This window comes from Colossoma macropomum, unplaced genomic scaffold (assembly GCF_904425465.1).
Source record: "Colossoma macropomum unplaced genomic scaffold, Colossoma_macropomum, whole genome shotgun sequence".
NCBI classification, from domain to species: Eukaryota; Metazoa; Chordata; class Actinopteri; order Characiformes; family Serrasalmidae; genus Colossoma; species Colossoma macropomum.
This window is the reverse complement of record NW_023494807.1, coordinates 11,188,152-11,200,079: the sequence shown is the minus strand read 5'-3', so window position 1 is coordinate 11,200,079 and position 11,928 is coordinate 11,188,152. Positions and strand designations below refer to the sequence as shown.

At 40.1% G+C, this 11,928-nt stretch overlaps 1 protein-coding gene across 1 annotated transcript; it reads left to right on the top strand.

Moving 5' to 3' along the window:
• Positions 1 to 5,783: 5,783 nt before the first annotated feature.
• Positions 5,784 to 11,396, top strand: LOC118797495 (succinate receptor 1-like). The gene is made up of 2 exons (XM_036556868.1): positions 5,784 to 5,957; positions 10,473 to 11,396. The coding sequence occupies exons 1-2, from the start codon at positions 5,901 to 5,903 to the stop codon at positions 11,394 to 11,396; spliced, it is 981 nt and encodes a 326-aa protein (XP_036412761.1). The 5' UTR covers positions 5,784 to 5,900.
• The last annotated feature ends 532 nt before the right edge of the window (positions 11,397 to 11,928 follow it).

The following is an 11,928-nucleotide window of genomic DNA, read 5'->3' as shown; positions in this document are numbered from 1 at the left end:
ATTGTATATTCTGTTTTTCATGGCAGTGGGCAGTCGTAAGCATTTTACTGCATGTTAAACTGTGTATGGCTGTGTGTGATCAATGAAGTTTTGGTTTAATCTGATTCCGTCAAGGTTTAACTAACTCAGACTTTTGACCAAAATCTTTTTGCTCTGAATGACCCCATACATTAAATTATGTTTATTTTATTTTAGAACAAATCATTTAACATTCCGTTTCATCACTATCAAAACAGGCAGTGTGTTTACATGCACTTAATAATCCGATAACCGCAGAAAATCAGACTGTATCAGTAACTGGATCGGTGTGTTTACACTTAATAATCCGATAACCGCAGAAAATCAGACTGTATCAGTAACTGGATCGGTGTGTTTACACTTAATAATCCGATAACTGCAGAAAATCAGACTGTATCAGTAACTGGTTCAGTGTGTTTACACTTAATAATCTGATAACTGCAAAAAATCAGATTGTGTCAGTAACTGGTTTAGCGTGTTTTCACTTAATAATCAGATAACTGCACAAAATCGGATTGTGTCAGTAACGGGTTTAGTGTGTTTACACTTAATAATCTGATAACTGCAGAAAATCAGATTGTGTCAGTAACTGTTTCAGTGTGTTTACACTTAATAATCAGATAACTGCAGAAAATCAGATTGCGTCAGTAACCGGTTCAGTGTGTTTACACTTAATAATCAGATAACTGCAGAAAATCAGATTGTGTCAGTAATTGATTCAGTGTGTTTTCATGCTCTTGGGTAATCAGATAATGGAGAAACTCCAGGTCTACATGAGTCAGACAGTAATCACATTTCTGCCTTTGCAACCAGCCAATAAACTCACAGAATAAGACGATATAAACAAAACGTAAGACTCAAACGTCATGCTGAGTCACTGTAGCTGAAAATATGAACATACGTCATCTAGAAGATGAAGAATATTTAAATCCCTCATTTCATCAAGCATGTCAGTTTCAGCGTCGCTCCAAAAGTGCTGTGCTTGTCTCGCGGGTGTTAAACGCTGCTCGCTGTTTCCGGGACAGCGCTTTGTTTTCACACATACTCAGACTGAGAGAAATGAAAGAAATCAGAGTGAGAGTTTACATACACTGAGAAACCCCATTACTGAGCTCAAATCCAGCCTCCTTATCAGATTTATAGACCTTAATCTTATCTAAGAAATCAGTGTGCTGTGTACATGATTAATAATCAGATAATTGCAGAAATCTGATGATGATCAGATTATTAAGTGCTCACAATTATAACACTTTTAAAGTTTACCAAATTTTTTAGTCTTAACTGTTTTTGTAATGACAATTTAAGCATATTTTGAAAAGAACTTAATTGCAGAAAATATGTGTTCTGGTAATGAAATTTCTAGATTTTCCCCTGATTTTCACACTTTGGGACACATTTACTTCAAAACAATGGGCTCTGTCTGCTCACCATAGGCCGCTGAAGTCGTGCGTCATTCTGTAGTTCATGATATCCCCATATTAGGAAGTCTAGGTCTAAGCTCAATTTCTCTGTGGCCAGAATGAATGGGATTCTCGAACAAATCCCAAAAAATCACATTCTACAACAGCATTGCTCCGTATTAAAAGAGTCTGGGTGCTAAACTGACCTGCCTGCAGTCCAGACTGTCATCCACTGAAAACATTTGGCGCATTATGAAATGAAAAACATGACAAATGAGACCCTGAACTGTTGAGCAGCTGAAAACATTTCACTTTGTAAACTACAGCGGTGTCTCCTCAGTTCCCAAAAACTTAGAGTGTTGTTTAAAGAAGAGGTGATGAAACACAGTGGTAAACATGCCCCGTCCAAGCTTTTTTGAAACTTGTTGTTGGCATCAAATTCAAAATGGGCGTATATTTTTCAAGAAACAATCAAATTTCTCAGTTTCAACATTTGATTTGTTGTCTTGGTATGATTTTCAATAAATGTAGGGTTTAAATGGTTTGCATGTCAATGCATTTTGTTTTTATTTACATTTTGCACAGCATCCCAACTTTTTTGGAAACAGGGTTGTAAAAATGATTCATTTTTCAGTGTCAGGAGAAAGCAGGAAAACATACTTAACAGAAAGCGTAATCAATTTTTGAACTGCAGTTTTGGAAACTTCACTTATTTTCCTTCAACTTTCTTCTTTATGCAAGTGGATTATCTTATATCTAGTCTCCTCAGAAGTATCTCCCTGGACGCAAACAAAAACAACAACAAAACAGGTTGTACACTTGAGGGAGGCCATAGCAGATACATCAAACGCAGAACAGAACACACTATCTGGATCAGGTCATCCTTCCTACTTATTATACATTGAGTGTGTCAGATCATGTGTGAAAAGACACAAAGATTACAGAAATCCCCTTTTCCTCCGATACTTAGAAAAGCTAAGTCAGTTTCCTTCCTTACAGTGAAAGGTGGTGTTCGTCTAGGATTTATGAGTAGAGCTCTAAAAAAGAGAAACAAAGGGCAGTCAAATAAAGAACCACATTTTAAAGCTTGACCAGATGCAAAGTACAATGTGTATCTTGCCCAAAGACTATTTTACTTCAGATAAGTCTTTGCAGGTGAAGTTTTTTTTTTTAATATTTGGCGGAATTTTCCCATTTTGGCAGGTCTGGTATACTCAGAGGAAAGAAATGGTTTCTGTGGCTAAATGTGTAAACGGGAGAAGTACAAATAATGTGGACCACCAACATTCAACCAGTCAGGACATGGAGGTCTAATTACTTGCCTTTCAATCTTGCTGTCTGAGTTACACCACCTATTTGTTTGTCTCATACAACGTCACCACATCCCTGTTTATCTAGAAGCCTTCTATGTGCAATACAGATAGATGTGGCAACAACTGACCCAGCAGTTGCCGGGTTACACCACCTATTCTTTTATATCATGTGACATCTGTGTAAGACCACATCCCTATTTATCTAGAAGTTAATACAGTTTGATGTGGCAACAGTTGACAGGAAAACAAAAGTATTGATGTATTCCCATCAGTGGTGAACGGTGGCTGTTAGAGCAAGGCCTTCAAAACCCACCTTTATAGTAAGGCTAATTTCTGCCAGCACCCCTGTGGGATTTTTGATGGTATGTTAGTACTAAGCTAAAGATGATTCATGATAAGAATTTTTTTTGGCCTTTCTAGATTAAACATGGACATTTGAAGCCTGTAAATGACATTCCATATGTTTTATCTGAAGCTTGTAACAGACATTATCATAGATACCACAGAGAGAACAATTCTGATTGGACAACTTTCTGCTGGCTGTTTCAAAACACCTACCAAAACTCACCTCAGCTGCCTCACACACTTTTCTCTCATGAGCATCTAAATTGGCTAAAGGATATATTTGTGAAGAGATCAGATATAAGATAATCCACTGACATAAGGAAAGTGAAACTCAAAAGAAAATAAGTGAGTTTCCATAACTGGAGTTCAAAAACTGATTAAAAGCTACAGAGAAAATGAGGCTCCTAACAACCACCTGGAAGACCTGGTAGACACCAAAACTGCCCCCATCAGATAAACAGCACTTAAAGCTTTCATCTTGAGAGAGAGGAGAAAATCAAGCTGCTTCAGATCTGAAAACATCCACAGGTGTTTCTGTCCATCCTTCCACTGTGAGAAGACAACTCAGCGCTATGGGTGTGAAAGGATGCGTAGCTGTTCAAGAAGAACCTCACTGAGAAAAGGAGACGGACACATCAAACAAAGAAGCTGGACAATGGACTGACCACCCCAGAGTCCAGACCTCAATACCACTGAATGTGTTTGATTATTCAGAAAATGATCAACCAGCTTCTAAGACTGAACTTTGGAAGTGTGTCTGCAGATTCTTTGAGGAACTGAAAGTGAGTCTCCTGAATAGAATGGAAGCTGGAATAAAGGAAAAGAGTGACTCACTGACTCTCACACAGCTGATAAGAATCCTTTATTAATCCCACAACGAGGCAATTCACAGTACTACAGTATATAGAACTGTATAGACATATACAGTGATAAATTCACAGTGTATGTTCAGTAGGAGTGTGAGGTCGAATGGAGGGTGGAGGAGGTTCTATTGGGAGCAGTGCTGGTTGTACAGTCTAACAGCAGCAGGAAGGAAGAACCTGCGATAGCCTCCTTCACACGCTTGCTGCCCAGTGCTGCCAGAGTTCTTCAGCATGGACGGTAGTCTGGCTAACATCCTCCTGTCTCCAACCATCTGCACTGTGTCTAGGGGGCTTCCCAGGACAGAGCTGGCCCACTTAATGAGTCTGTCAAGCCTCTTCCTGTCCACAGTTGAGATGCTGCTACCCCAGCAGACCACTCCATAAAAGATAGCTGATGCCACAATGGTGTCGAAGAAGGTCCTCAGGAGCACCCCCTGCACTCCAAATGATCTCAGTCTCTTGGGCAGGTAGAGTCGAGTCTGCTCTGGCCTTTCCTATAAAGTGCACTAATGTTATCTGACCAGTCCAGTCTATTGAGTCCACTCTCTCAATGTCTGTTCCCTGGATGGTCAGTGGTGGAGGGAGGTGACTGCGCCTGTGGAAAGCCACCACCATCAGACACCAGTCCAGAAAGTCCTGGGTCTGTACTCTTCGTTGTCCTTATCATGGACGATTGCTGAGTCATCAGAGAACTTTTGTAGATGGCAGTTTGGTGAGCTGTATATGAAGTCTGCAGTCTACAGGGTGATAAGGAACGGTGCCTGGACTGTTCCCCTGTGCTACTGACCACCATGTCAGACACACTGTCCCGTGTCCTCACATGCTGTGGTCGGTTGGTGAGGTAGTCCAAGAGTCCTGGTGGTTATCCACCCCAGTGTTCTCTAACTTGTTCCTCAGGAGCCCAGGCTGAATGGTATTAAAGGCACTGGAGAAATCAAAGAACATGATTCTCACAGTGCTCCCAGGCTTCTCCAGGTGAGAAAGAGCTCTGTGTAGAAGGTAGGTTGAAGGTCGTCCACTTCAATGCCAGGTTGAAAGGCAAACTGAAGTGGGCCTTTAGATGAGCTCGCTATTAGATATTAGGTTTAGGTTGAGGCTTCTCTTAAATACAGGGTGATTCAAAAAGATTCATCCGATTTCAAAGCGCCATATTTTTACAACTGTGAGGCGCCGAGGAACCAATCATAATCCAATTGAAAGAGGGGGTCATAGAGTTTCTGAGTGTCAGTGGATGATGGCTCCCTTCAGTCTGTGAGGAGATGAGACCCCTGATCAGAAAGCGTTCTGCGTTCTCCACTTCAATAAGAGTGAATCTGTCATAACTGTGCAGCGTGATTTCTGTGGGCAGTGAACCTCCAACAGCTCAGAGCATTCGTTGTTGGTTCCACAACACTGGATGATCTCCAAAATCGCACTGAAAGAGCCGTGAGTGCAGCGACACCCGACATGCTCAATCCAGTATGGGATGAGTTTGACTATGGCGTTGATGTTGTCCGTACAGCTGGAGGAGGTTCATACTGAGCACTTGTACAATTACATAATAAACTTGATGCTCATTTAAACCATTTACAGTTTACTGCATTGTTCTGTAATGATTTACAAGTGAAACTGAGCAGGTATTATCTGAGGATCATTCTCAGCACTAATAAGATTGATTTATCATTGAGTTGAATGGGATTTTTTTAGCGCTCTGTAAACATTGTCCAATATAGCAACAGCACTAACCACTCATCACTTTGAACATCTGCCTCCCACTCACAGATTAAAGTGCTCACAAGAATAAGCAGGAGAGAGAGAGAGAGAGAGAGAGAGAGAGAGAGTTACAGAAAAACAGAGAGGGAGAGAGAGGTAGATAGCAATCATTGCGTCATTATATTAGACGTTTCCTTGGGAAAAAGGCTTTGCATAAATACACAGTGTAATAAAGGAACTGTGTAATATTAACTGCTGTCCTTTGCTGGATGCAGCTTCACTCCACCGAGCAGCCTTCACAAGAAAAAATGTCAACCGGCACAATGGTAAGAGGGGTTAAATCTGATCATATCTGATATATGATACCTGATCTTTTTGTATCAATGCCTCCTTTTGTCCACTGAAAGGCATTTAAGTTGTGTTCCTGCTGCCTTTACAGCATTAACTCTTTACAGCTTACAGTTCAGGAGGATTCTTTTTAAATGTGTTCTATTTATCAATGTAGGATAATTCAGTTCATGCATTAAAGCCCAGTACACGTTTGAATTGGTATAAACCTAATTATGGCAGTTTTTGTCTGCATAAGCTTTCAAAAGCATCTATAAATGACTTATACATACGTCTTAAACTTGAAAAAGTAAGCCATCTAGGCTTACAATGTTCAATCATTTTGCATTCTTATCATTTTGTTAACTCACCATTTGATGAACATTTCTTACTTTTACAACTTAAAATAAACTTTTTTTTTGTCCTGTGAGTTCTTTAACATGAATAATCTACATTATTGTATTGTTCATGTATTATTACTTATAAATAAATGACATTTGTGTTGCAAATAATGTTTAAAAGTCTATAAAAGACTTACAAATAGACTCTTAAATATGTATTGTGAATGATTTCATTAATACTAATCATTTTGTAACCAGTTACATGAGTTATGCATGTGTGGATGTTTTATGTGGGAACACTTTACTGTAGGACTGCACTGGTATTAAGGCCATAAAAGCCCTTCATGACAACAGAAACATTTATAAAGGCTGTTATAACACTCTCTGGGGTAAAACTGACGAAAGTAGCATGTGTTTGTTAGAATAAGCCTTCATAAATTGTAATGTATGTATGTTTATGTTTGTGCTTATGTTATTGATAATCCTTCTAATACAATCTATAAAAAACAGTGCTTTCAATTGATTATTTATTTTATTAGGGTGTAAAATGAATACTCTCACTCTCACACGTCTTCAGCTATGACTGCTACGTTGTGCAACCACTTTTTGAGTGGTTTGTTCTGCTGCTGTGCAAGAAACAAGACACAAGATTTTGACTCAGAATAATGACTCAAGCTTTAAAAAGCTTTGTAAAATATACCTTCACGTACAGGAACACTTCAGCCTGAAATGCTTTTAGGAAATACAGCCATTTTTACATAGTCTCCCATAACTGGACCACCTAACATTAGCATATCTATTACAATTTTATCATTTTATTAGTCTTACTTTTACTATTAAGATGCAAATAATTTACAGCCAGTGACGGCCTGAGGTCTGGAAGTCATGGTCATTACCAATAATTTGTATCAATTATTGTTGAACTTTCTCCTTCCTCCTTTGAGATGCTTTACCAGGCGTTTACTGCAGCTGCCTTCAGTTGCTGCTTGTTTGTGTGTCTTTCGGCCTTCAGTTTTGTCTTCAGTCAGTAAAAAGCTTGCTCAACTGGGCTGAAGTCAGGCGAATGACTCGGTCATTTGAGGACATTCCATTTAATTGCCTTAAGAAGCTCTTGGCTTGCTTTTGTGGTACGTTTTGGGTCATTGTCCATCCGTGTTGTGAGGCGCCATCGTAACGGTTTTGCTGCATTTGTCTGAAGTATCTCTACACACATCAGGATTCATCCTGCTTATTCTATCAGCAGCCACATCATCAATAAACACTAGTGACCCAGTTACACTGGCAGCCATTCTTGCCTGTGCCACAACACTACCTCCGCCATGTTTTACAGATGATGTGGTATTCTTTAGATTATGAGCGCTTCTTTGTTGTCTCCACACTCTTCTCTTCCCATCATTGTGTTACGAGTTAATCTTGGTTTGACCTGTCCAAAAAAATCTTTTTAGGCTTTTTTAGACGTTTTCTAGCAAAGTCATTCTGTTCTTCAGTGTTACCAGTGGTTTGCATCTGAAGGTAAACCCTCTGTATTTTATTTCATGAAGGTGTCTCTTGGTTGTAGACTTTGACAATGATATGAAAATCTCCTCTATAATGTCCGTGACTTGACAAGATGCTGTAAAAGATGCTGGGTTTTTCTTTGGCACAAAAAGAATTCTGCAATCATCCACTTTAGTTGTTTAGTTTAGTTTAGTTGTCATCGGTGGTCTTCAAGGCCTTTTGGTGAGCTCGCCGGTGCACTCCTTCTTTCTAGGAATGTTCCAGATTGTTGATTTGGCCTATCCTAATGTTTCTGCTATCTTTCTAATAGATTTGTTTTGTTTATTCAGCCTAAGGATGGCCCTCTTCACTCGCATCAACGCCTCTTTGGACAGCATATTGACAATTCCCTGAACAGCTACCAAATACATATTCAACACCTTGAAATCAACTCCAGCCTTTTATCTCCTTAATTCATCATGAAATAATGAGGGAACAGGCCACACCTGGCTGTGAAACTGCTTATCAGTCAACTGTCTGATCATTTTTGAGCCTTTTGTGTAAAACTATGGGGGACTATGTAAAAAATGTCTGTAATGCATAAACGGTTACTGCAATGCTTTTTGTTGAATCCCTTAAATTAAAGCAGGAAATTTGCACTTCAGTCACATCTTGACTGCTTCATTTCAAATGTACTGTGGAGATTTACAGAGGCAGATAGACTTGATGGTCTTGACTATATATATGTATATACACTCACACATGAGTTATCATAGCAAGTCACAGGCTGACTCATATGGGCTAAAATAGTACAAAAATAATCCCTGGTAAACCACATGAGTCATATTTGCAATTCCTTTCTCACCCAGTTCTCACCCAAGATACTTGTCTCGCACATATATATATATGGATATATATATATATATATGTATATATATATATATATATATATATACATATATATATATATATATATATATTGATGTGCAATACTGCAAAGACAACATGTCAAATGTTGAAACTGAGAAACTTTATTGTTTTTTGAAAAATACATGCCTATTTTGAATTTGATGGCAGCAACACATTCCAAAGAAGTTGGGACGGGGGCATGTTTACCGCTGTGTTTCATCACCTCTTCTTTAATAACACTTTAAAAGTGTTTGGGAACTGAGGAGACACTGATGTAGTTTTGAAAGTGAAATGGTTTTCCATTCTTGTTTGATAAAGGATTTCAGCTGCTCAACAGTTCAGGGTTTCATTTGTCATATTTCTCATTTCATAAGTGCCACATGTGGTGACAGGTCTGGACTGCAGGCAGGCCAGTTTAGTGCCCGGACTCTTTTACTACAGAGCAATGCTGTTGTGGTTTGACATTGCCTTGATGAAACAAGCAAGACCTTCCCTGAAAAAGATGTCGTCTGGAAAGGTCCCAAAGATCACAGCCAGCAAACACTGGTTTTTGTCCTTGTCCCTTACATACAGAGATTCCTCCAGATTCTGTGCAGTCTTTCACAGAGTGGTGAACCCCTCCTCATCTTTACTTCTGAAAGACTCAGCCTCTCTGAGATGCTCTTTATACCCAATCATGTAACTGACCTGTTGCCAATTAACCACCAGATGTTTTTTTAGCATTAAACAACTTTACCAGCCCCTTGTTGCCCCGTCAACGTGTTGTTGGAATCAATTTCAAAATGGGCATACATTTAAAAAAAAACAATAAGATTTCTCAGTTTCAACATTTGATATGTTGTCTTTGTACTATTTTCAATTACATATAGGGTTTAAATGATTTGCACATCATTCGATTTTGTTTTTTTTTTATATTTTGCACAGTGTCACAACTTCTTTGGAAATGCAGTTGTACATATATGTACATATATGTATAAATATATATGAGTGTGTGTGTGTGTGTGTGCTGGGTGAGAAGGTAACCCACAAAAATGACCCGTATGGTTTACCAGGGACAGTTTTTGTACTATTTTTGGCCATATGAGTCAGCCTGTGACTTGCTATGATAACTCACTCATTTAGTCAGGATCATGCAGCCTTTGGGTTAAAGGGGAATTCCACCTTTTTTAAACATTGACATTTTGACAAATTATGACATTTTTAAAAGTCATAATTAAACAGTTAAGATGTAAACAAAGTCATTCAGAGTGGTTCTGCATTCTGGAGAAACTTACTGAGTCAGACTTGTTTACAGTGTTGGTGTTAGGAACCAGACGTCCACCTCTAAAAGCTTTCTCACAGACAGTGGTTGCGTAAAATGGTTATGAATATGCTACCTGATATTGTTGTATGATAGTTGTGAGAAGGCTTTGGCCTAATATGTACTTTTTGGTGGAGAAATACACACTTTAAGGGCATTGGGAGTCAAAATAGTCCCCCAAAAATTTCAGATTTCCCACTATATTCCCACCATCAACATTCCATATAAAACTCAGAAGACGTGAAGGTTCACTGGTGGTTTTGTATAGTGAATAGAATGGTTATATTTGTGTTGTGGACAAGGCGACCCCTGGTTCCTATCACCACCACTGTAATCTCAAAAACAGCACATCAGACCACTCTGAATGGCTGAACAATTGAAATTTTGGGGAACATGGGTGGCATTGCCCTTCATTCAGGGTGTTAGATTCAGAAAACACATTGATTAGATGCCCAGATGTCCACTGATAAACTGTATATGCACTACAGGTGTCCAACTGCACTGATGTCATCCCTCAGCTCTGGAAGTACTACCTCTGTCCAATGTATGCAGTGGAGTTTGCCATCGGCTTCGTCAGCAACCTCGTGGTGATCTTGGGCTACATCTTCTGCCTCCCTTCTTGGAAGTCCACCAACGTGTACCTGTTTAACCTGGCCCTGTCGGACCTCATCTTCCTGTGCACCTTACCCCACCTGTCCTACATCTACGCCCACAACCTGAGCAAGATCATTCCCCCCCTCTGTGTGGTTAACCGCTACATCCTCCACGTCAACCTGTACTCCAGCATCCTCTTCATGGTGTGGGTGAGCGTGGATCGCCTCTTGGTCATACGGCACCCGCTGCGCAACCATTTCTTGCTGACCTGCAAGGGCTCCCTCTTTGTCAGCCTCCTGACCTGGGTCTGGGTCAACATTCAGGTAATACCACTCATGGCCTTCATCATACAGGACTTGGAGTCTAGTGAATGGACCAAGTGTAATGACTTTGGAAGCCTCTCTGAGACCAAAGGCACTCTGATCTACAGTCTGGTGCTCACCGTCACTGGATACGTGCTACCTCTTCTGGCCTTGTTTCTGTCTTCTTTGAAGATGGTTTCTCTGCTCCTGATGCAGGAGCAGGTGTTAGGTACCTCCTTTCAGAAGCCCCTGAAGATCGTGAGGGCGGCCGCCATCATGTTCCTGGTGCTCTACACGCCCCTCCACGTGATGAGGAACGTGCGGATAGCATCGCAGCTCTCGGAACTTACGTTTTCTCTGTGCTCCAAAGTCTACATCGAAGCGGTGTACATAGTGACGCGGCCAGTGGCCTTCGCCCACAGCGCAGTAAACCCCATCTTCTACTTCCTTATGACGGACAGGTTTAAAGAGCTCATACAGGACAAGCTCAGGCAGGTTAGAAGGATGTTAACCTGAGCAGGAGGGACCTTCGCAATTTCTGCATATTTCAGTATTTGAGACGTAAACAGTGGTTTGGTGTGAAATGCTCTGTTCTAGAGTCAGAATTGTTCACAGTGGTGGTGATGGGAACCAGACATCCACCTCTAAAAGCTCCCGCAGAAAGTTAACACATGTAACGGTTATGAATTCACTGCCTGACAGCTGAGACATTTTTATGAAGACTTTGGCCTTAAAACCCATTCATAGTGGAGGTACACATACATGCAGGGTGTTAAAAGGCAAAATTATCTTATTATTTCAGATTTTCCACTATTTTCCATCATCAACATTCCATATAAACTCAGAAGACTCGTGTAGGTTCACTGGTGGTTTTGGATAATAAATAAAATGTCTATATCTGTGTTGTAATCATGGCGACCCCTGGTTCTTATCACCACCACTGAATCGCTTTCACATCAAATCAATGCCTTTGTTTACATCCCAACATCCCTAATTATCAAGGCATTTTTAAAAATTGGTGAAATTGCCCTTTATCTGTAGTATTCGG

Bases quoted from the DNA above. Each gene is read 5' to 3' on its own strand.
- LOC118797495 (XM_036556868.1), top strand. From the start codon at position 5,901: ATGCAGCTTCACTCCACCGAGCAGCCTTCACAAGAAAAAATGTCAACC. The intron at 5,958-10,472 runs GTAAGAGGGGTT...TATGCACTACAG, and splicing joins AAATGTCAACCGGCACAATG to GTGTCCAACTGCACTGATGT.